Source organism: Abramis brama (assembly GCF_963993115.1).
Source record: "Abramis brama genome assembly, chromosome: 11".
In the NCBI taxonomy this organism is placed as follows: Eukaryota; Metazoa; Chordata; class Actinopteri; order Cypriniformes; family Leuciscidae; genus Abramis; species Abramis brama.
Window position 1 is genome coordinate 18,739,094 of NC_139973.1, and position 23,725 is coordinate 18,762,818.

The window sequence follows — 23,725 nt, forward strand, 5'->3', positions numbered from 1 at the left end:
GAACACAATTCCTCTCTCTTAGTCAAAGTAGTGGGGTTGCACAGGGAGTCTCCTCTGCAGACCATAAACCGTAAACATTCACGCGAAAGACCGATTGTCTGCGCTTATGGATGGACGAGAATACAGATTATAAACCTTATAAACCCTACAGCGGGCCAGTCTGGTACACGGGGATGATTTAGAGAGGCGTGTATTGGGAACAAGCTGTTCCATTGGTGGGTGACTGTTCAAGAAGGAGAGAAAGAGGAAAAATCTGTGAACCCCGAACTGGAGGTATATCTAGTTGGACATGGCACACCTTCATAACATGCGGAACCAGGTAATCCAGAGAGATGAAGATGACACCTGAATACCTCCTTGCATTTCTTTCATACTAACACTTACTGTTCTTTTAGGATGATGATTAACTTTACATTACTTGTCTTTGTACTGTACTGTACTGTACTATAATATACTATAACATAGTAGGAAGCTTTGTAATTAAATTGTGAATACATTACTGTAAAGTATGCCTAAAGTGCACTAAAGTGTTTGTGATGCTTAGGATGTTCCTCTTGAAAAAAAAAAAAAAAAGAAGATAAATAATGAAAGAAAATCCAGTCTCTATTTCTAATAGTTTTGTAGTATACACGTTTAAATTTTGGCCAATACAACATATATTCTAATATGCTGATTTATTATCAATGTTTGAAACAGTTGTGCTGCTTAGCCTACATTTTTTTATAACATGTGATACTTTTTTCCAGGATTCTTTGATGAATAAAAAGTAAAAAAAAAAGAAAAAGAACAGCATTTATTTAAAATAGAGGTTCAAAGGTTTGGGGTAATTTCAGTATTTTTTTTTTCCTTTCTTTTTTTGAAAGAAATTAATATTTTTATTCAGCAAGGATGTGTTAAATTGATAAAAAGTAATAGTAAAGATTTATATTGTTAGAAAATATTTCTATTTTGAATAAATGCTGTTCTTTTTAACTCTTTATTCATCAATGAATCCTGAAATATCACAAGCTCCAAAGAAATTTTCTAATATTCTATATATATTCTAATATTCCAACTGATAATAAATCAGCATATTATAATGATTTCTGAAGGATCATGTGACACTGAAAAATTCAGCTTTGCATCACAGAAATAAATTATATCTTAAAGTATATTAAAATAGAAAAACCAATATTATAAATTGTAATAACTAATCACTAAAAGCTAATGTTTAACTAATAATAGTAGTTACTAATAACTAATATTTAGCTGTCCACATTTTGCACACAACCCTGTTACCACATGATATTCTGAAACATTGTAACACCCAAGAAATGAGATCATAATTTTCTACATTTTTACACAAATTGTAGTGTGAACTGCACTTAACAAGCCTTTTTTTTTTCTTTTTTTTTTTAAGTTACATCAAATATAGGTTTATCACTAACTACAAACCAACATTTTATCCTAAACTAGCTGGGACCTTCTGAGAAACATCATAATTTGTAACCCTATTACCCATTCACAAATTTGTTTTAATGCCCATTTAATTTTGACATTGATTTAACATTAATTGCAAGAAAATTGCTAAATTAAAGCTGTATTTAGGTGTCTCATGTGTAACAGGGCTGCTAAAATGGCCATGGAAAATGAACATGAAATTCAGTTTGATGACCAACATTTATTTATACTGAACATCCTTCATCACATCTATTATATTGTATTGAGAATCTTTACATAACACTTTTTGACACCACCATAATATAGATGAATAGAGGAAAAAGTGTAAAAATGGTACATTACATATTAGACAATGTGGGTATTTTGTACAGATTCAGATGATAATGGATGCCATCTATTCATGATGTAGTTAACGTGTTTATGTTTTGTAGCCAGTGCGCATGTTTTGTAGGTCAATATGATAATTGCAGTGCTTGACGAAAGAGTGGCACACCCACAGATAACGCAGGTGTACTTGGCAGAATAATTAACTTTCTGTTTCTGAGAATTTTTAGAAAGCATATCCTGCTTATCTCATATTATGGGGCCGGGCCTCCAATGGGTGGGACTAACAAGGAATAGTAAAAGTTTGTGTTTTGATTGCTGTGTTTTAAAAAGGGTCAATATGAGTGTGATGAATGCGGAAATCAGATGTTGAGCTGATACCAAGACGAGTTTTTATCTCCTGAACTTTGAGTCTTGTTAAGTGATTGTTTTGTTTTGATAAAACGGTGTCACTTCCAGATGGATTGTCAGTACAAGTCATCTTTATCCCATACTGAACGAGGAAGCAGAGGCTCGGAGTTTTCCTAGAAAATGAAAAAAGTGCTTAAAAAACTACATGTGATTTCTAGCAGTTCCCTCGATAGATTCCCATCATCTCCGGACCTTCAGCAGTGGAGCGATGACTGGGTAGATCTTCCTGCATTTGTTAATCTGTTGCTTGATAAAAGGACAACTTCTAGAGTCCGTCACCTGTGTAAAGAAAATACACCATGCTGGATCTTGCCATAGATAGCTGGTAAGAATTTTTAAATCGTTCTTGTTTAAATCATTTGTTTTCTCCCTTCAGAATCCGCGTTTGAATCCTGAGGAATACTTCACCAAATTGGAGCGAATTGGTAAAGGCTCATTTGGAGAGGTCTACAAGGGAATAAACAACCGCACAAAAGAGGTGGTGGCCATTAAGATTATTGACTTGGAAGAGGCAGAGGATGAGATTGAAGACATCCAGCAGGAGATCACAGTTCTCAGCCAGTGTGACAGCCCTTATGTCACCAAATACTACGGCTCCTATCTGACGGTTTGTGGACATTTCCTTCTTTCAGACACGGCTTTTAAAATATCACAATATTTTTCTGTATTTTTAAAGGAATAGTTCGCCCAAATGCCACCCTTCAAAAACGTATGACTTCCTCGTAACACTTTACAATGGCATTATTTTAGTTCATGCATTAGGTATCACAAACTAACAATAAACAATACATTAAGATGTAGGGGTGTAACGATACCCTCATGTCACGATTCGATACATATCACAATACTGAACTCACGATACGATATTATTGCGATACTCCAAGACATATGATAAAAAGTTAACACAAAATGTACTGTTTATTAAACTGATAAATTTGATATTACATTGTGTGTATAAATGAATATTCTTGGACTTGGTGCTGGAAACCTAAAGCACAGGACAATAGAGACATCAGAATAAAAATATTCATGATTCTGAAGCTGAAAATACAGAGTTATTTTAGACGAATATGTTTCTCTGTCACTGACTAGATACATTTAAAATAATGTAGGCCACTTTTTTACACAGATATTCCCCTATTGCATTATTATACATTATATATAATATTTTAATGTAGTACTGACACTAAAACTCTGAAAACTTTAATTTTTTCTCACATAGTAATTTTTATTTTGGGTGAACTATTCACGATACATATTGTCACTATTCACGATACATATTGTTGCATTTTTGTATTGTGATATATTGTGACACGATATATTGTTACACCCCTATTAAGATGCTATAAATGTTAATAAAAAAATTTAATTAAAAAAATTTAAGCCATATAAATTAACATTATTTCCTGTATTATGAACAAACTTGAATAAACAATGTTCATTATTGGTTCCTAATACCTTACTGTAGGTACAGTGGTGAACAAATAGGCCTAGGATAATCTCCTTCAAATATTATTAAGAATTTGTAAACATATTGCGTAGTTGTGCTTGGAGTCAGGAGTCAATCATTTTATTTGTGATAATACAATGAAACATTCCAAATTGTGCGGACATCATTTTTGGCCAGACTCTCATACAAAGAAATTATGAACACATGCAAGTCAAGTCAAGTCACCTTTATTTATATAGCGTTTTTTACAATACGGATTATATCAAAGCAGCTTTATAGAGATAACAGGATAATAATGCATCAAAGTTTGTTTCTGCGGTACAGAAAATAGTGTCATAGTCCAGCTTAAGTCATTTCCGGGATGGTTCATTTCTGTTGTAAAATTAAGTTCATTTATCTATACAGCCACTCTGGAGAAAATAGTGATGTCATCGTCCAGCTCAGTTCAGTTCTCATATAATGGTGTCAATGCAGGCAGATCAGTAATATTGTTGAATATTAGGTGTCCCCAACTAAGCAAGCCAAAAGCCAAGGCGACAGTGGCAAGGAACCAAAACTTGGGAACCTTGGGAGAAACCAGGCCCAGTCAGGGCCAGTTCTCCTCTGGCCAACGAACAAACAGTGTATGATTATGATTCAGGCAGCATTACAGGTCAGAAGTCAGATTGGATCGGAACATTCAGAATTATGTATGCTTTTTTCCTGTGAGGTTTTTGTTTTTTCACATAGTAAAATAAATCCTGTAGCAGTAGTTTGCGTTTTTTTTTTTGCCAAATAATTTTGTTTGATTATTACGGTGCTCCAAAAGGGATATGGCGATGGAAAAAAAATATGAGATGCGAGGAAAAATGATATATCAGTGCTTTTGCGTTCTCTCGCAAATGTTTTGCGTTCCCCCGAGAAACTGTGCGTTCGCTTGCAAAACGTTTGTGTTCTTCAAGAGCAAATGCAAACTCAGGGGAGTGCAGATGTTTTCCAGAGAATGCAAAAGGTTTGTGAGCAAATAGAAATGAACTAAATTAATGCAAATGTAGAAATTATCGATCAAACGCAAAGTTTCTCAGGGGATTGCACATTTTTTTAGAGGCCGCAAAAGTTTTGTGAGCAAAAGTTTCTCAGGGGAATGCAAATGTTTTGCGAGTGTATGTAAAAGTTTTGAAATTTGTTCCTCCCATCTCATGTTTTTTTCCACCACCATGTCCCTTTAGGGAACTATGGTTAGGGGTTAAATGCCTTAACCAAGTTTAGTTTTAAAACATTTAAAAAAATGTAAAATATCTTCCTCATATTTTGATGGTTTAATCAAACTTCATTAAAAACAAATATCCCCTCGTCGGACATGACTTTTGGCCACTACTCAGTCTCAAAGTGTCCCCAACGTTCCTCCATGGAACACAAAACAAGGTATTTTGCAGAATGTCCAAGCTGTTCTTTTCCATACAATAAAAGTAGACAGCGTGTCTCAAACCGGTGTCGTTATCGTAAACGAAAAACGAATAAAAATAGTTTTTCTGTAATCGAAATAAAGCTGAAATAAATTAAAATATAAATATTAGATTTATATTGAACTAATATAATATAAAAATAACTAATTAGAAATACTAACTGAAATAAGTTTACATTGAAGTACTAAAACTGAAATAAAAATGAATGAAAGCTAAGCTATATATATGTATATGAAAAACACATCAAAATGAAAAAATCTAAAATAAAAGCTAAATTAAAATATGAATAAATAATATAATAGTATATAAATAATACTAAAATAAGTCTCCAACTCCAAAAAGGGCGAAAGTGCATCATAAATGTGGTCATGCTTTGATGAACTATTCCTTTTAGAGATGATCAAATATCTGTTGATATTATCAGACAAATTAATGGTAATTAGTGGTTTATTGTGTTTCTCAGGGCTCTAAACTATGGATCATCATGGAATATTTGGGAGGTGGATCGGCGCTGGACTTGGTGAGTTAGTATTTTTTAACCATGTTTGTGAGTTCTTTACAGCGAGGCATAACTTCAGAAAATTACTTCTGGACAAGAAAACCCCCTCAAAGGCACAGGAAATGTCACTGTATTTAAAATCCTCTAATGTGTGTTTGAACAGTTGAGGCCGGGACCTCTGGAAGAGGCATATATCGCCACCATCATCAGAGAAATACTGAAAGGACTTGACTACCTCCACTCAGAGAGGAAGATTCACAGAGATATCAAAGGTCAGTATTTAAAACTGGCCTCTGTTTGATTGATTTTAGTCCTGTGAAGTGTCCCTACATGGATAACCCTTCTACTTTTTGGCTACAGCGGCCAATGTGTTACTGTCTGAACATGGAGAAGTCAAACTGGCAGACTTTGGAGTGGCCGGCCAGTTAACGGACACACAAATTAAGAGAAACACATTTGTAGGAACTCCATTTTGGATGGCACCAGAGGTCATCAAACAGTCTGCGTATGACTTCAAGGTACAAGCACTTCCTTGTCTCGTTTGTCATTTAGCTAACAGGTATCATGTTCAAGTACTCCACGTGAACATCTGTTAACTAGTGAAGACTACACGATGAAAATAAGCTCAATGAAATATTCAGAGACAGACAGATGGCACAAGTACTAACCCCCATTTTTTTTTTGTCTTCCCTATGTTTTAGGCTGACATCTGGTCATTGGGTATCACAGCCATCGAGCTGGCTAAAGGAGAGCCACCAAACTCAGAACTTCACCCCATGAGAGTCCTGTTCCTCATCCCTAAAAGTAACCCGCCCACACTGGACGGGTCCTACAGCAGAGCCTTTAAGGACTTTGTTGAATCTTGTCTCAATAAAGAGCCACGATTTGTTAGTAGCTCTCTTTTTAATACCTTTATAATAAAAACAATTCTATTAAGATATGCATAATATATTGGTTCTATATAACTTATCAGCCAGTATTTTTTATAGATTTGTATAGATTTAATTTAACAGTATCTGATGATATTAAATATTTGTTAATGTTACTTTCTCCTATTTCTAACATTAGATTATTAGCAATCTCGAAATAAATATAACATTTTTCCCTTGTACCTTTTAAATTGATTGACCAAATTGGAAGTAAAATTTTATAGAATTTTAATTCCTGCCATTTATTGGTTAATGCCATAACACAAAAATAATTATCGACTTATTGTATTGGCTGGAATTGTATTATCGCTAATTCTTTTAATACTTGCAGTGATGCCATTTATCTTTTAGTGTAAACAGGCTTTAATTAAACTTTCAAATCTGAGGCAAACTGCTTTTTAATTTTTGTAATATGATGTTTGCATATGACAGAGACCAACAGCCAAAGAGCTGCTGAAACACAAGTTCATTACCCGCTACACCAAGAAAACCTCATACCTGGCAGAGCTCATTGACCGATACCGCCGCTGGAAGTCAGAGGGACACGGGGACGAATCAAGCTCTGACGACTCTGACATGTACGTGTCCGGTCCACATTCCAGGATGAGCGATACCTGTGATATCTGTGTACAGTTTGTTTACTTTGTGTTTGTTTTTCACTCAGGGACGGGGAGGGGGATGACAGGGACCAGTGTCCCATGTGGACTTTCCCCACCGTGCGGCCCAGTTCCATGAACAAGTTACAGAGAGGCTTCAATCATTTAGACAATAAGGTAAATATGTCTTTTAAAGTCTTTACACTGTGACACCAACACAAAAGCTGCATCTATAGACGCCATAAATGAGGTGTTAAAACAGAATTTTTAGTGTCTCAAAGGCAGCATACATTTACACAGGAATCACAATTGCGGGTAATGATGAATCGAACAGAACTAAACTTGCATCAGAGCTGCTTCTGATACTAGGGGTGAAATGGGACAGATCTAGCAATGTTAAATATGACTTTTATGCTACATTACATATTTGCATAGAATTCAGAAGCAGCTCAGAGCCTCCTTTAAAAATGTAGTTAGTATGTTTTTTAGGCAAAGAAATGAAGCGTAGTATACATGATTTTAAACATTTTTAGTTTAAAATCATGTAGAACCGTATAGTCGTCTCATGGGGGCTGCCATTTTGTGATCACATAATTAGCTGAGTACTATGGAGTGCAACAGTGCCCCTTTTTTCCCAAATATTCTGGAAATACATTTTTCATAATTTTTTTTGAAAACAGTCTTCGTTATAAGCCATGAACCAAGCCAATCAGCTAAGAAGTGAATCACAACAAACTTTAATTTGAAGCAAAAAAGTTTTTAGAAAATCGGACAAAAAGACAAAGGTACAAGACTGTGTACTTGACGGTTTTAATGAGGGAAAGAACTACAATCCCATGAAGCACTGTGAACATAATAATCGAATTAAAAATGATGGAGAAATATAAAACGTATATATGCATGCATGGATTATATGTATAGCAACAATTTTAAGTTTATTGAAAAATATGCATATATATATAGCCTACAGTTCAGTATTTTGAGAGCGTAGGGAAATTAACTTTATTATGTCTTTCGCAGTGCTTCATGGGAGTGGGTGGAGCTAAAGAGCTTTTTGGAACGTGTTGCTTTTTTCAACTCTCTGATTGGTGTAATTTTCTGTACAGCATCATGGGTAATGTAGTTTTTCCACATGATTATAAAAAAAAAAAAGAAAAAAAAAGAAATAATGCCGGCTTCAGCAGAAGAAAATACAATGGATTAACAACCTCGTATCTCACAGTAGGTCTACCTTATGGAGAAAATGAATGGAGTTTGTACTTCCGGAACCCAACTGTAGTACTCTATAGTCTATTAAAGTAGGATACTTTTTTAGGAGACAACTCTATCCTATATGCCTATCTATATCTATCTATCTATCTATCTATCTATCTGTCTGTCTGTCTGTCTGTCTGTCTCTCTCTCTCTCTCTCTCTCTCTCTCTCTCTCTCTATCTATCTATCTATCTATCTATCTATCTATCTCTTTCTAACTATATATAAATGCATTATGCAAATTGTACTAAGTTCAGCTTACCCATGTCATTTATTCAAAGTGATCCATCAGGTATCACAGAACTCTTGTTTTTTATAACAGACATCAGACGCTATGAAGAGGCAGCCGAAGTCACCGTCTCTGACAACATTCATCTCACCCATCTTCAGAGAGGTAAAGAATTCAAAAATGTATGTTTATGTCAGCGAGCCTCCATCACGGGTGCACCTGTGCTTTAACGTCGAGTCTCGACACGTGGATTAGCAGACTGTTATGTTCTGACTGCAGCTGAAGGAGAAGCGGCGTGTTAGCGGGAACGGCGTATGCGCCCTGGAAGAGCTGGAAAACGCCTTCAGCCTCGCTGAGGAGTCCAGCCCTGGAATCTCTGACCGTTTACTCAATCACGTCATGGAGAGAGTGTGCAGGTAAACAGGCCTTACATTTAACAGAGTCTTATCCACACAGTATCTAATTGTATTTGATGTAATTTTCTGCTTATGCCAGTTTTTCAGGTCATGCAGACTCTTTGCTATAAGATTTTGTACTGCACTGTGGCACTTGCATGCAGCACTGAATCATCCGCAGGAGTGAACTTTGAGACTTCCTGTGCCTCAACCCTGCAGGTTCACACTCAACGGAAACAGCATGCCTTCGAAACGATGAGGTCCATCGGACTGCTGGCCAGCTCCACGGAAAGACTATCATGATGGCTCACCTGCTCCTTCTGCTGAAGACCACCAGGCTTTCCATTACTGCTTGTATGAGGAGATGTTTTTACAGTTTCCTTTATAGAATTTTGAAATGTGTGAATGAAATGTAAAATATGAAATGACAAGTCAAGTTTATGTGCGTTCCATTAAATGACTAAGTACATTTAACTATAAATATACTAGTGTAAGAAGAAAACTGTGCTTAATTTCTTACTTTTGCATAAATCACTGTAGGAAATGCAGGAAAGGGCTTAAAGGCATAGTTCACCCAAAAAATTTAATTCTTTAAATTCATTACTTTCTTTTTTTCAATGAAACTTGAGAGATCACGGTCCCTCCACTGAAAGCCCATTCCACCAAAACTAAATAAATATATTGTAAGATAAACTATATGAATCAAACGGTTTTATGGTGAACAGATTTAATTTAGCGTTTTATTCACAAACATTGATCAAAGAGCATACACTTGTTTATCATATTCAATGTGCTCTATGTTCGTGAGTCGATCAATTTTTAAATATGAAAATAAAAGCCTAAATTAAATCTGTTCATCATATAAAATGAACTTGAACTGACTTGGATAAAACCACTTGATACCAAATTAAATATATTCATCATATAAAGCAGTGTTATTTTAGGATTATTTGTATAATATAAATCATTGTATTTATTAATATTTTGAACTAGCTTTTATTTTTATATTTTCAGTTTAATAAATTCTTTAGTTGTTTTTGTCATTTTTATTAGTTTATTTAATTAATATTTTAATTAAGTTTTAGCTTTAGTAAGTTTAGTACTTAAACTCATTTTATTTCAGTTTATTTGCCAAAGTAACATTTCTAATTTTAGTTTGTTTGTCATTAATATTTTATTTGAATTCAGCTATATTTCAATTCAATTAATAATAAAAATATATAAAAATAGTTTTACTAAATAATAAATTTATGTAACACTGATATTAAGTGATCATGTCTCATCAGAAGACTTGGAATAAACCGTTCAATTCTTATGTAATACATTTTACAATGTTTATTAACTCTTTGAAGTGTGGAAGTTTTGCTGTAATGTTCTTTCAATGGAGGGACAGAAATCTCTCAGGTTTCATTAAAACTATCTTCATTTATGTTTCAGAGATGTTAAATGGGACAAAATGAAGAGAAGAAAATGTTTACACAGTTCAGTTTTATTTGATATCCCTCAATGTCATAACATGGAACGTACTACATGCGGTGTGTACAGGAGCAACGCCTCGGCAACATGCTACACAAAATAAATAGTAAAGTCAAGAGAGTTAAATATTAAAGTCGGAGAGAAGCGAATTCGTAAAAACTCTGTTTAGTGCCTCTCTGAATGAGACCGGAAACTGAGGACTTTGAGTAAACTCCCTTTTCTCGTCCTTTGCAATCCGGGATCAAAAAACAAAGAAACTTTAATTCATCCCTCTTATTGCCAGATACAGAAAACGAGGAAGAAAATGATTCCAGTCCTTGCATAAAATGTACAAATGGGTGAAGACCATGAGCCCACAGTGCATTACTGAATTAAGAGGGATTTGAAACACATCACACTAGCTGAGCTCAAGTCGAGATGATAGCTGCTTACAGTATATTGTTGAGTACACAAAGCAACACTGCTTATTGTGTGGCCGACTAACTTTGGCCAACCTTTTCAGGCTTACGCAAAAAAAAGAAAAAAAGAATTCAGGTCTTTGGTTGGACCCTGTACAGCATGTTGAACGGACAAAGCCAAAAGTCTTATAAATACAATCAATAATCCAAAAAGAGCAAGAAAAAAAGTCTCCCAAATCAGATATCGTACAGATCTGTCTTCGTAAAGTGAAGCCGATAAGTAAACGTAACACTGTGGAACTCTTCTTCATCATCATGCTATTAAAATAACAAATAACTCAACTGGTCTTGACGATAATAGTAAGATATGCCTCGCAAAAAATATTGGTAGTAAAAAAAAAAAAAAAAAAAAAAAAAAAAGTTTGCTTGTTGATTGATGGATCATAGGGAAAGGACTTGTAAATTAATTATTAATATACTTAAAAGAAAGAAAGAAAAAAAACCCTCACATATACAGTATAATAAAAAGGGAACAGGCTGCTGATACTAACTTAAATTTTAGCATTTAGAGTCTGACCGAAAACATCTTGACTTGAGATTTTGTTTTTGTTTTTAGCTTCAGCTTTAACTTCCCCAGAACCATTTCCTCTTCCCTGTGTGTAAATGGCAGAAAGCGAAAGAAAAGTGCGATATTACACTGTGGATGACCCAATTTCCCCTTACGGGGGTCAGTTTAAAACTGTTATCCGTCAAGTATCCAAAAATCAAAACTAGTGACATTTGTGAATACATCATTTAAAACATTACATTTAGTTTGGTTAGCGAATGTTTTTTGGTCAGTCTTCACTTTAAAATAAATAGCCGATTAGTTTTCAGATTTAAACTAAATCAATGCTGTGAGATCAAAATCAACCGATCAGAACTTAAAATCTCCTAAATAGTAACAGTCGCACAATAATGACCTTCAAGACATGCTTTGACCAATGCTGAAAGAGGACAAGCCAATACGCGATGCAATGATACAGCTGCCTCATCGTCAAAATAATATAGTCCTCTCTCTGATTCCTTCCTGTACCAACATCACAACCTCAGCCATTCAAAGAGATCATACCTGTAAACATGCTCTCTGACCAACATTACGTATCAGTGAGACACATTTTATCCTTCATCTCACTTACTGCACCAGCTAGACTTAATACAAACCCTCTGTTTGTCAACACTCCCCTCAGTAGTATTCAGTCATGTTGTCCCAGGACAAACAATTCAAATCATTCTTCTGTTCCTGTGGGACAAGATTTCTACTGAATAACTGGCATAACAAAAGTCCGTTCTGACAAGAATATTAAATATCGTCCTAAATGACAGATTCATAGCGAAGACCTTAAAAACCTGAATACGGCAATGATAATTGAAACCTTAGCAAAATCAATATCAAACATAACTTAATTCAGTCTAATGTGGTTCTAGAAGAGCAAGATGCCCACTTTATGTTTCATTAAGGAGAACACCAGATAAAAAGAAAGAAACGTTGGAAGAGAATTACAGAGCGCGGAAACTTTCCTCCAAGGTTTCAATAAGCTGCTCGAACTCCCGGGATGCAGAGAGCGAACAGTCCAGAGTCAAGAAACAAGTTATTATGATGATGATGATGATGCACCTCTCAGAGCCACAAATCAGAAAAGATCAAATGATGGTGCGTTTGGTCCTGGCAGACAGTGGGCCCAGCCCTCAGCTCCAGGACATCAGTCTGACACACTCAGCTCCCCCCGTTCATCTCTGCTGGGCCTTTGGGTACGAGAAGACTCATGCGCCCCGTGGAGCTCGCTGCACTTTTGATCACCTCCATCCATCTGCAACACATCACAGCATGTTTCAGCACATCAAACAGTACTTCAAAATAGTGTTCATTTCGTTAACCTTTTTTTCCATGACTAAGACGAGACGACACCAACGTCATTAAACGAAAACTGTGACTATATCAACACGCTATATCATTGACGAGAAAAGACGAGACTCAAACCTCTCTGTTTTCGTCGAAAAAAAGAGACGACAAAATATTACAGACTGTTTTTAACAAGCCGCTACGAGTTTTCATGCTTGTGGTTGACAGATATTAAGCAGAAAATATTAAGCAGCACAAATGGTTTCAAATTTGATTATAGTAATAAATGTTTATTGAGCACCAAATCGGCTATAAATAGATTTGTGAAGATCATGTGACACTGAAAACTGGAGTAATGATGCTGATTTTGTTGTTGTTGCAGAAATCATTTATCTTGAATTGTAATACTAATTTACAGTATTACTGTTTTTACTGATCAAATAAAATGCAGCTTTGATGAGCATAAAAAAATCTGACCGACCCCAAACTTTTGAACGATTGTACATTAATTCAACGAATTATCAAATTATACAGAGAAATCAATTGACAGCCCTAAAATTAATTAATAAAAAATTTAAAATTTTATATATATATATATATATATATATATATATATATATATATATATATTATATTATATTATATTATATTATATTATATTATATATATATATATATATATATATATATATATAATTTCTTAGAAATTATGTTAAAAAAATTATTTAAATGACATTACCTTTCAAATGTATACTCGCTCTCTGCCCTGAAGAAGTAAACATGGGATTTGAACTGCAGCTTGAAGACGTACTCCTTATGGATGCTATCCGATTCCCCTGGGGTGCTGACTGTGTAACCTAGCAACGGAAGACTGGCTAGAGGGAAGTCATCCTGGGACAAAAACAAGAATTAATTATTCAGACCTCCTACAGAAAGTTGAAGCTTTCAGAATGAACATCAAATACATAAAATCAAAGGGATGGTGCATATTTCAATACCTGATGTGTCTTGTAAAAGAACAGGCAGAAGTTGGTAAAGACGACCCAGAGTTTCTGCCAGCCGTTGCTGTTCTTGAACTTCCTTAGGAGGTAACCGGACAGCTGGTTCTGCAATGGAGCGCAACAGCAAGTTAAAACATCAACTGCTACAACAGCGCGGACCGTTAGTGCTGCATTAGTGTTTCATGAAATGTGTAAGCTAAGGGAGAGAGTGCCAATTTTCCAAATCAGTAGTTAAAAAAAAGAAGAAAGAATGCATAATAGAAAGTCTCAATTTCACAGTGGAGCTTGTGCTCTATACCAAGCCCGTAACCACCGTAGACCTTGAGGGAAACAAGTCAACCGCTGCTCTGCTGCACTCCATCACGTTTGTGATGTTTGTTACATCTGTTTGTTGTAAGGATGGCAAGAAGTTTTAAAAGTTGCATTTTTAGGCTGCTCTAACAGCGCTCAATGTCAAAATGATCGAGATGGCCAATTAAATCAAAGGAAGCAGGCCTTGCTGCTCAAAGAAGATGAGTGCGAAATCCAACGTGACATTTTTAGCAGTGAAGGAATGTGTGGTAAGATACAAGTAGCTAAACATTTAATATTTGACAATGTTTACACTAGAAATGTTCAGCGATCGACAGTAATATACAGTGATGCAAACTACTATGAAATTTCACCGTTTTGAATTGAACATATGCTATTTACTTCATTCATGTAATTCTTAATTGAATGTGAAGAGATAAAAAATGTTTTGTGTTTTTTACATATGAGACATTCGAATAAGATTGAATGTATGCATATTTTAATATAAATATTATTTGCAAATAGTTAAATTGATTACTTAATTACTACGTTCTAACTTATTTGAATTCTTTAATTATATAATTCCTTTAAATAAAAAGATTAATAGCACTTAAAGAGTTGACGATCCATTGTATGAGTGACAGATTTCATGAAGCATAAACATCTTAATCATATTTATAGTTTTAGATAGATAGTTGCACCTCATATTTTTCACGACAATATATGCACATTATTTCATTTTTTAAACAGTTTTGACTTATTTAATGAAGACTTTTCTTTATTATAAGGACAGGTGTATCCTCAATGACGCATCTCCAAAACAAAAAAAAATATTACAAATTAAAACCATGTTCTTCATTAGAAGAGGCATTTTTTTTTATGTATTTTTGAATAAATTAATAAAACATGAAGCATGATGTAAAAAGAATGAAAAATGATATAAGATGGATTTTGATAATTGAGGATTACTGTATTTTAATTTGTGAAGTCTTCATATTCAGATGACGGTGACTATTACTGGAGGGGTTTTGACCGCACTGGTACCTGGTTCATGCGCAGGTAGTCATTGAGAGAAAGGTTCTGGTTTCTGTACCAGCACACATGTGTGATGGTGTTGGGTCTCTGGCCCTGACCGAGCAGGTACCGAGGGGGGAGCTCTGGAGACACAGCTGGAGAGCTGAATACTGAGAGCAGGCAGGCAGGCAAACAGAGCACAGGCACGAGAAGAAGGACAGATAATGTGGTGGAGAGAAAGTGATGAAGACAAAAAGGGCAACAAGGAGCAAAAGAGAGGAAGAACAGAAGTGTGTTAGAATATTAGCTTTTAATCCTTGAGTGGGAGTGAAGTTCTGTCATAAAATGTTCATTAATTCAGTCACTTTCATTCCAAAAGGCAGTTACTGTTAACACAGAAGAGAGATGGACAAATAAAGAGGAAACAAATGTTACAGACATAAAAGAAAAACAAAAAACATGGAAGGGGGAGGTGGAGAAGCTACTGGATGCGGAAAAACTGGAAAATGAGGGTGAAGAAAGGAGACAGTCACAAAAAAAAAGATCCACGAGTCTTTACCCCTCATCCACAAGCTTGGTTGCAGTCCAGACCTCAACAGCCAGATTCAGAGAAGTGTGGTGTGTGTGTGTGTGTGTGTCAGTTCTTGTATATATAGTTTATGAGGATATTAATGTGTATAATGACATGGTTATTAAACGTAAACATGATTTATGAGGACACTTAAAATGGCTTAAAAAACAACAAAAAAACATAATAAACAGTGATTTTTCATTAAAAAAAAAAAAGGCATTTTTTTTTCTGTGATAGGTTGGTTTAGGGGTAGGTTTAGTGTAAGGGGATAGAATAGACAGTTTGTACAGTATAAAATTCATTATGTCTTTAGAGAGTCCCTGTAAACCACATATTCGTGTGTGTGTGTGTGTGTGTGTGTGTGTGTGTGTTTCATGTCTGTAAAGCTCTAAACAGGTCAATTCAAAATGTAAAGAATCTCATTATTTAAATTCATTCTTAAACATTTAAACTATTATTTAAGCTATTCATGATTACTTAAACTTTAAATATAATGATAGTATTTGTTGTACTGAATTAGCAAAAAAATAACTAAATTAATTGACAATTCAGGATGGAAATGTGCATAGCTGACATAAATATTATTATTAATAATAATAATAATAATAATAATAATAATAATAATAATAATAATAATAAGTACTGAATTTGTTTATGATAAAAAAGGTACAAATTTATGATAAACTAAAATAAAACCAAAAAAATAAATAAATACATCTATTTAACCATGAAGTACTATAGTGTATGAGTACTTCATGATTAAATATATATTTGTTGAACCTAATCATCAAAACATTATGTTTGTAGAGGATGAAGCTGTTTTTGCATAGAGTACTGACTATTCAGGGTGGAAATGTTCCTAGCATACATGAAAATAATATCCAAAATGTATGCATGTATGAATTATTTACAATAAAAAGAAATAGTTTGACTGACTGACTGACGGACGAATGCATTCATTCTAAACAGTCCTAAGCTACGCTTCTTTTTCGATCTCAAATATTTTTGTTTCTTCTGATTTTGGTGTGAAATATGACCCACACATTTCTTTGTAAGATTGACCAAAACACATGCTAGACTCACATTCCTTCATTTCTACACTGCAGCTGTAGTCAAGACCTTCACAATCAGGCTTCATGAAGATTTACATGAGTGTGTGTGTGTGTGTGTGTGTAAATGCTACCTCTACGGCTAGGCTGTGGTCAGACATAGAGACGCTGGTGTTGCGGTGCCAGCACACATGCATGGTGGTGTTGGCCCTGTGGTGGCTCTGCTTGTCCAGAGAGCAGCGGGAGGAGTTCATGTCATCCTCTGACTCCTGCTCCAGAGACATCTCATCGGATGATCCTTATGATTGTGCGGAGGGAGAGGAGGAAAGGAGCAGAGAGGGGAGGGGCAGTTGGAAGGGGTGGGGTTTACATCTACTTCAGGATCAGTGATAAGGAGGCTAAGGGATATAAAAACACCGCAACCTGCACACGTGTGGACAGTGGAGGAGTATGTCGCGAGCAGGTTTGAGGTACTTACTGTTGGAGCGATCACACAGGCTTGGGTCCAACGGAAGATCGGATTTCTCCTGACATTTCTTTGACATTTCAATAGCCATGTTTAGATCTTCGATCCATTTGTTCATCTCTACTTTGGAGCTGTGGAGGAGAGATAGAGACTCTTACTGAAATATGAACAAAAGACAAATATTAAAGTATATGTTTGTTTGAATTTAATATAATATAACTGTAATATAATATACCGGTAATATAAGTTTGGCATCTGTAAGATTTTTTTTATTTTTTTTTATGTTTTTGAAATAAATAGCTTTTGCTCACCAAGGCTGCATTTATTTGATAAATACAGTAAAAACAGTAATATTGTAAAATTACAATTATTACAATACACAAAATAACTCTTATTTTAATACATTTTAAAATGCAATTTATTTCTGTGATGGCAAAGCTGAATTTTCAGAAGCCATTACTCCAATCTTCAGTGTCACATGATCCATCAGAATTCAAACATGCTGATTTTTTTTATTTTTTTTATTATTATTATTATTATCATCAACGTTGAAAACAGTTGTGCTGCTTAATATTTTTGAGAAAACCATGATACTTTTTTCAGGACTCTTTTATGACTAGAAAGTTCAAAATAACAGATTTTTTATATAATAATAATAATATTATTATAATGTAATGTAATAAAAGGTTTCATAAAAAGATAATATACATAAATAAAATAAAAAGCAGAAAAAGTAATGCAAATGTATTTGTTATTACTGTACTGTTGAAATATGAAGTGATCTCATTGACCCAACAGGCTGCTAAGAGTAATGCATTTCCAAAAATTGTTAATGGAATGGTTTATAGAATAATTAAGGAATTAAACCCCAAATCTTTGAATTCATCATGATTCCCAAGGCCTAGTTAAACACATTGTGAAAGCTTCACACACTCTATGTCTCACCTGGCTGCCACCACAATGGTCCGCTGAGCAGAATATATGGTGAAACAGTGAGGGACAGACCACTCATTCTCACTCTCCTCCACCTGCGAAACATTTAAACACACAGTCAAGAGAGAGGCCACACCAAAGGGATCTGTACGACTAGCATTCCACGGCATCATGTGACTAATCCCTTCCCAATAATATCAATAATCTACTTGGTAACATCCTGACTACTGGTAATCCTTATTTCTATCGATGCCGGGAAGGGATAGCAGAAGGAGCCGAGAGGGAAGTGCAGATGTTGTGGGCAGACTTTCGAGGTGTTGTTTGGGAGTGGGGGATTGTGGGATTGTCCTCATACTCACCGGAGCGTCCAGCACAATGAGCTGCGGGTAGGAGCGAAGCACAGACAAGTCCATTGTAACAGTATGTATTGTAAATGTGTTTCTCATTAGGTAATATATACTACCGTTAAAAAGTTTAGGGTTAGTTAGTTAGTTAAAACTTTATTTTTAAGTCTATTATTCTCACTAATGCTGCATTTATTTGATTAAAATACAGAACAAACAGTAATATGGTGAAATATTATTACAATTTAAAATCAATTTTGAAACAAAGATTTATTTCTGTGCTGACAAAGCTGAATTTCAGCAGCAATTACTTTTCAGTGTCACATGATCCTTCAGATATCATTCTAATATGCTGATTTTGTGCTCAAGAAACATGTCGTCTTATTATTATCAATGTAGAAAGTAGTGGTGCTGCTTAATATTTATGTGGAAACAGTGATACATTTTTTCCAAGATTCTTTTATGAATATAAAGTTCAAAAGAACAGCATTTGTTTGAAATAGTTAAATCATGAACAACTTTACTTTTTGAACAAAGTCAATGATTCAAAAACTCACTATAGTAATACAATAAAAACATCAACTGGTGCAAAGTTCAAAAGAACAATGTATTTGAAATATAAATATTTTGTAATATTATAAATGTCTTTTACTGTCACTTTTGATCATTTTAATGTATCCTTGTTGAATAAAAATATATTTCTTTAAAATAAAAACCTTGACTCCAAATTTCTGAATGGTAATCTAGTCAATTATTGGCTATGTTAATAGACAGCATGACATAAGGTGGAAAATAACATAGAATACTTCTCTCCTCCGAATTACAGTCACTAACACTTGTAAACAGTCCTTGTAAGAGAAACTTTGAGCGTGAGTCTCGTATGAATTGTGGTCCACATTCAAATTCTAGTTAACGGTTGATACTGCAAATAAGGCCTGAAAGATCACTGCTCTACGAAAACAAAGCTAAGATGTGAGACAGAGCAGATGTTTAGAGAAAAAAGCCAGTGTAAACGTCATTTATCACCGCCTGCCTGTGTACTTTCATCTGAGAGAAACCCAGCTAGCCACATTAATTCTAACTTCGCTTAAAAACACCATGTTACTGAGAGAGCACTCTTCTCATGTTTAAAGATGGGCAAATCCTCTCAGCATAGCACTTGTGCAGACTGTTTGACAGAGTCATTTATCAAAAGGGCTTTTCAGGCAAGAGAGAGATGAGACTTATTGATGTGATAAAGATTCAACTGGTTAAAACTAAGTTGAAGTGTGTGCACTTTTTGCAGGCTATGTAGGTAAAAATAGCCATTAAAAAAAAGTGTCACGTTGATCAGTCAAGAAATTATGATTAATTTAGCTACCATCTATTTAAAACAAGTATATTAACATTAGTGCAGTTATGTCATGAACTTGACTTGAATGAAAAATAAATCTGTTGAGTGAATGATTCAAAAACTCACTAATAATATAAAAAAAATAACACTTACAAGTCTCCATCTACTGGTGTAATAATGAAATGTACAGAAAGAGTCACCAATGAATCACTGAACAAATCAGTCTTTTTGCTGAACTGAATCAAAAGATTTGAGTAACTGGGATGAATCAAATGAATAGACACTCATTGCTTCTCAATATGCTTACTTCCCGACTACATGTGAAAAACACTACAGCAAAAGAGTAGTATGACCAAATGTACAGTATTTGAAAGAAAGTATGCAAAAAAAACCCGGATGACCTCCTACTTCTGCTGGAAGTGCACATTTGATGAACACTTTACTATCCCATGAGGCCACAGGAAAGCAGTCATGACTGGCAGGTAAACGACACAACTGAAGCAGCAGGTCAACATCAGAAAGGCAACATGGAGGATGTGGTATGCATACTGCATACATACTATATAAGACATACTTTTTTTTTAACAGTCGCAACTTAACCTCAAATGAATTACCTACTCAGACAGTATCTGATTTCGGACACATTCGTTGTCATGTAATGCCCAGATATGTCAGGCCCTTTTGTGGAGTTGATTCAACTTTTGGAGTTGCCTTCCGATTCTCAAGGCCTTTGAATCAAATCTTTTTGGGATAGACTCCCAGCCCTAATTGAACATCACTTGCTGAATTGAACATAACATGAGATCCTGTTTGAAATGAGCATCACTACATAATGCATACTTTTTCACATGCTATAGCAGTTTATAGCCTATTTTATTCAGTATGCAGTTTGTGAGAATTCCATTCCAAATATAATTCCTGGGAATACTCACAATCATCCCATGCAGAGGAAGCTGTCCATGAACTTTGAACTGATTGGTTGCAGTCACCCCTTTGCTTGTGTACAGCAGCATATCTGAAAACTTAAGATACAAATGTTTTGGTCAGCACAGACAGAAGTTAAATTAAAAACCACCAAAACAGACTAAAAGTTCAATCTTACAAGAAAAAACATCCTCTGCTGCAGACCCTTCTTGGTGAGCTTGTAAAGACAACCTTCCCTGACAAATTCCTGGAGAAGAAGCAGAAAAAAAAATTAATTGTCATTCACAGGGCTGCAGATTATCAACTGTACTTTGAGATTTTATTGAAACAGTACACAGACAATTACTGTAATTAATTATAATGCAGCAAACTGCAACTCCAGTTTCCTTGATTCTCAGGAACTCTTCATTTTGTAAGATGGCCATATGTGAGACTGAATCTATGATGTTTGCAGTATTGGTTCAGAGCCCTAACCACTACATTACTATCATCCTGCAAGTGGTGTACCACAAATCTTAGGGACGAGCAATGAGACAAAGTAGTGTATTGTTTGTATTGAAGTCAATTAGCTTAGCCAGCGATGGACAACATACATGCAATCTTTTAGGTAATTTAACCCTCTTAAATACTTTTCTCTATATTCTGAGCTGAAACAATATCTTCTAGCTTATCGATTTTTCTTTTATCTTATAGATTTCTGCCATTTAAAAAGTGTAAGTCTAGCACTGAAGCTACATTTCAAACTACTTAGTAAACATCCACCCGCTTTGACTAACCAAAACAAAACTTCATGTACAAGGTAACAACTCACTCTTCCCGGAGCCGTGAGGTTCTCAATGCCAATCAGATCCCTCTGAAGTTCTGTCAGCTTCTGAAAGTTCTCCAGTCGAATCAGACTGCTCTGCAGCTGAGCAGCAATCTCTGCAACTTCTTTCAAGGCCTCTGCAGAAATTGAACCAGTATGAGTTTATTGTCATTGTCAGATAAAAAAAAACATTTGAGATTTATCTGGGAGGAGGTCCACCTCTGCAGTCATCGTAGTCTCTGTGCTGTGGGGCGTAATGCTTAGACAGACGCTCCAGGATGAGTTTGTAGTGCATGAGTCTCTGGATGGGTTTCAGCAGGAAGGTGTTGAGGGGTAGGTAGCACACCTTCTGTAGCTCAAACTCTTTATACACAGTCTCCAACTTCTTCACACGCTTCGTGGCTTTCTCAAGCTCGGTTAACACCTCATCGTGCTTCTGCAGGTAGCCTGTGAACTCCTAAGGATATGAAGGCAACAACCCCATGACATAAGTTATGAATGATCTAAATATGATCTTAAATTATAGACCATCTTTGGGAGTTTATACCAAAAATTTAAGTTAAACTCAAAGTTGTTCTTGTTTGTAGAACCAAAGTATACCCTCACCTTCAGAGCACACATGTTGCGCAGCATTACATCTCCAATTCGTTGGTAATCTCCTTTTACATGAGCGTTAGAGCGCCCCTCCCTGCGAACGTGAAAATCATCAACATCTAAGGCAAAACATTTTTCCAATCATTAAGCAAATGAAAACTTGTATATCATTGTCATATGTCAACAAGTTACATTGTGATAAATGAGAAGGACAAGTACCAGAGAGCCAGCCTTTGGTCAATCTCTTTGAGAAAGCCTCTGTGGAACTCATATATGGGGTCGATGTTGGAGAACAGGAGGGTCATGAGACCCTCAGGCATTGCGTTCTCTTTAATCACTGCACTGCGGAACCACTACACACACACACACCAATGATTAGACAGTTCAAAGCCAGAAATCATCAAGAACACATCAAAAGAAAGAGACACACAGCCCCCCTTAATTGATACAACATACAGTATATATTGTACAGACTCTACAGCACTCTTCTCCAGACAAGCCCCACACACTAAACTTGTTACACCCATGAGTCACGAGCGTAGCTCTGCTCACCACTGTGATGACCTCCAGATCCTTCAGATAAGTCCGTTCTGTTGTCAGAATCTCTTTAGCAATGAAGTAGGCTTTGTCCGTGGGATATCTCTGAAAAAGAAAGCATACTTTGATTAAACCCTCAAAACACTTTTTATTTGGCAAGTTAAGTCAATTTAACTAATTAAAGTTCTATGAAATAATTGTAAAATGTAGAACTAGAGCACGACTTTTAAATATAAAATGTAAAAGTTCATGTAAAACATAGAATCAAAAAAACTTGGTTCTTAGACTTACCGGTAGATTAACTTAGAACCTAGAAGTTAATAGACCTCAAACTTAAAACTCAGGAGTTAACATAGAAACTAATGTAGAATGTTACCTCAAACACAGAAAGTTGAATTTAACTTAGAAATAAATGTGGCTTTGAACTTAATGTAGTTCTTATAATATACAGTAGAACTTAGAACATAAACCCAGAAGTCAATCTCTAAGAAGAGCCTAGAATTTAACTCAAATTAGCACAGTTTAGAACTTAGAAGTTAATGTAGAACTTATAACATATCATTGAAATTAATGTAGAACTGAAAATAGAGAATATAGAAATAACTGTTAAAGCTAGCCAAGAACACATTGTACAACCTCGGACAAAGAACCTAGAATTGAATTTAGAAATGAACATAGCTTAGAACTTAGTAAATTAACTTAGAACCTAAAACGTATCTTTGAAATGAATGAAGAACTTGTATAACTTAGAACCTAGAAGTTAATGTAGAACTTAGAACCAAGACGTTTACATAGAAACAAACATATGAGTTAACCGTTAACACATAAAATAGAATTTAACAAAGAAATTATAAGTCAGAACCAAACCGTTAACACAGAACCTAGAAAAGTAAGGCAGAACCTAGAATTCATTTCAACTTAACTTGGCAATATTTAAAGTTAGTAATCAAGTAATATTTGAAGAGAAAAATTACTTGAAACTTTAAATATTTAAAGTTTCAATGTCTGATAGATCTATAGAAGCTGAAGGCATATCAAGGTTAAGCTAAAAACCTCCTTAATCATCCCTCAAATCACCTACAATCTATAATCTATCAATGCAAGCTAAATGGTTCTTTCCAATTTCCTCATCCGTGT

General features: G+C 35.1%; 2 protein-coding genes across 6 annotated transcripts in view; one reads left to right on the plus strand and one right to left on the minus strand.

Moving 5' to 3' along the window:
* stk25a (serine/threonine kinase 25a) lies at window positions 1–9,463 on the plus strand. Of its 4 annotated transcripts, none has more exons than XM_084128616.1 (12): window positions 7–319; window positions 2,224–2,391; window positions 2,552–2,782; window positions 5,534–5,590; window positions 5,733–5,841; window positions 5,930–6,087; window positions 6,271–6,456; window positions 6,931–7,076; window positions 7,163–7,271; window positions 8,670–8,741; window positions 8,856–8,992; window positions 9,191–9,463. In XM_084128616.1, exons 2-12 carry the CDS (start codon window positions 2,296–2,298, stop codon window positions 9,228–9,230), a joined length of 1,341 nt encoding a protein of 446 aa, XP_083984742.1. In that variant the 5' UTR covers window positions 7–319; window positions 2,224–2,295; the 3' UTR covers window positions 9,231–9,463. The 4 variants fall into 4 exon arrangements, with proteins under 4 accessions (XP_083984745.1, XP_083984742.1, XP_083984743.1 ...); XM_084128617.1 differs by having other exon boundaries at window positions 12–319; window positions 9,072–9,463; XM_084128619.1 differs by lacking the exon at window positions 2,224–2,391 and having other exon boundaries at window positions 1–319; window positions 9,072–9,463.
* A 979-nt stretch (window positions 9,464–10,442) lies between these two features.
* farp2 (FERM, RhoGEF and pleckstrin domain protein 2) overlaps window positions 10,443–23,725 on the minus strand; it is a 54,692-nt gene continuing 41,409 nt past the window's right edge. The window contains exons 15-28 of one of the 2 annotated variants that reach the window (XM_084128615.1): window positions 22,604–22,693; window positions 22,271–22,404; window positions 22,064–22,145; window positions 21,677–21,914; window positions 21,464–21,594; window positions 20,831–20,899; window positions 20,661–20,750; window positions 18,411–18,431; window positions 18,064–18,146; window positions 17,131–17,249; window positions 15,063–15,202; window positions 13,725–13,832; window positions 13,466–13,617; window positions 10,443–12,695 (exon numbers count right to left, since the gene is read on the minus strand). In XM_084128615.1, the coding sequence (XP_083984741.1) occupies window positions 12,602–12,695; window positions 13,466–13,617; window positions 13,725–13,832; window positions 15,063–15,202; window positions 17,131–17,249; window positions 18,064–18,146; window positions 18,411–18,431; window positions 20,661–20,750; window positions 20,831–20,899; window positions 21,464–21,594; window positions 21,677–21,914; window positions 22,064–22,145; window positions 22,271–22,404; window positions 22,604–22,693 (1,551 nt within the window). In that variant the 3' untranslated portion in view covers window positions 10,443–12,601. Of the gene's footprint in view, window positions 12,696–13,465; window positions 13,618–13,724; window positions 13,833–15,062; window positions 15,203–16,786; window positions 16,951–17,130; window positions 17,250–18,063; window positions 18,147–18,410; window positions 18,432–20,660; window positions 20,751–20,830; window positions 20,900–21,463; window positions 21,595–21,676; window positions 21,915–22,063; window positions 22,146–22,270; window positions 22,405–22,603; window positions 22,694–23,725 lie in introns of both variants that reach the window. The other variant, XM_084128614.1, reaches the window with a different exon arrangement.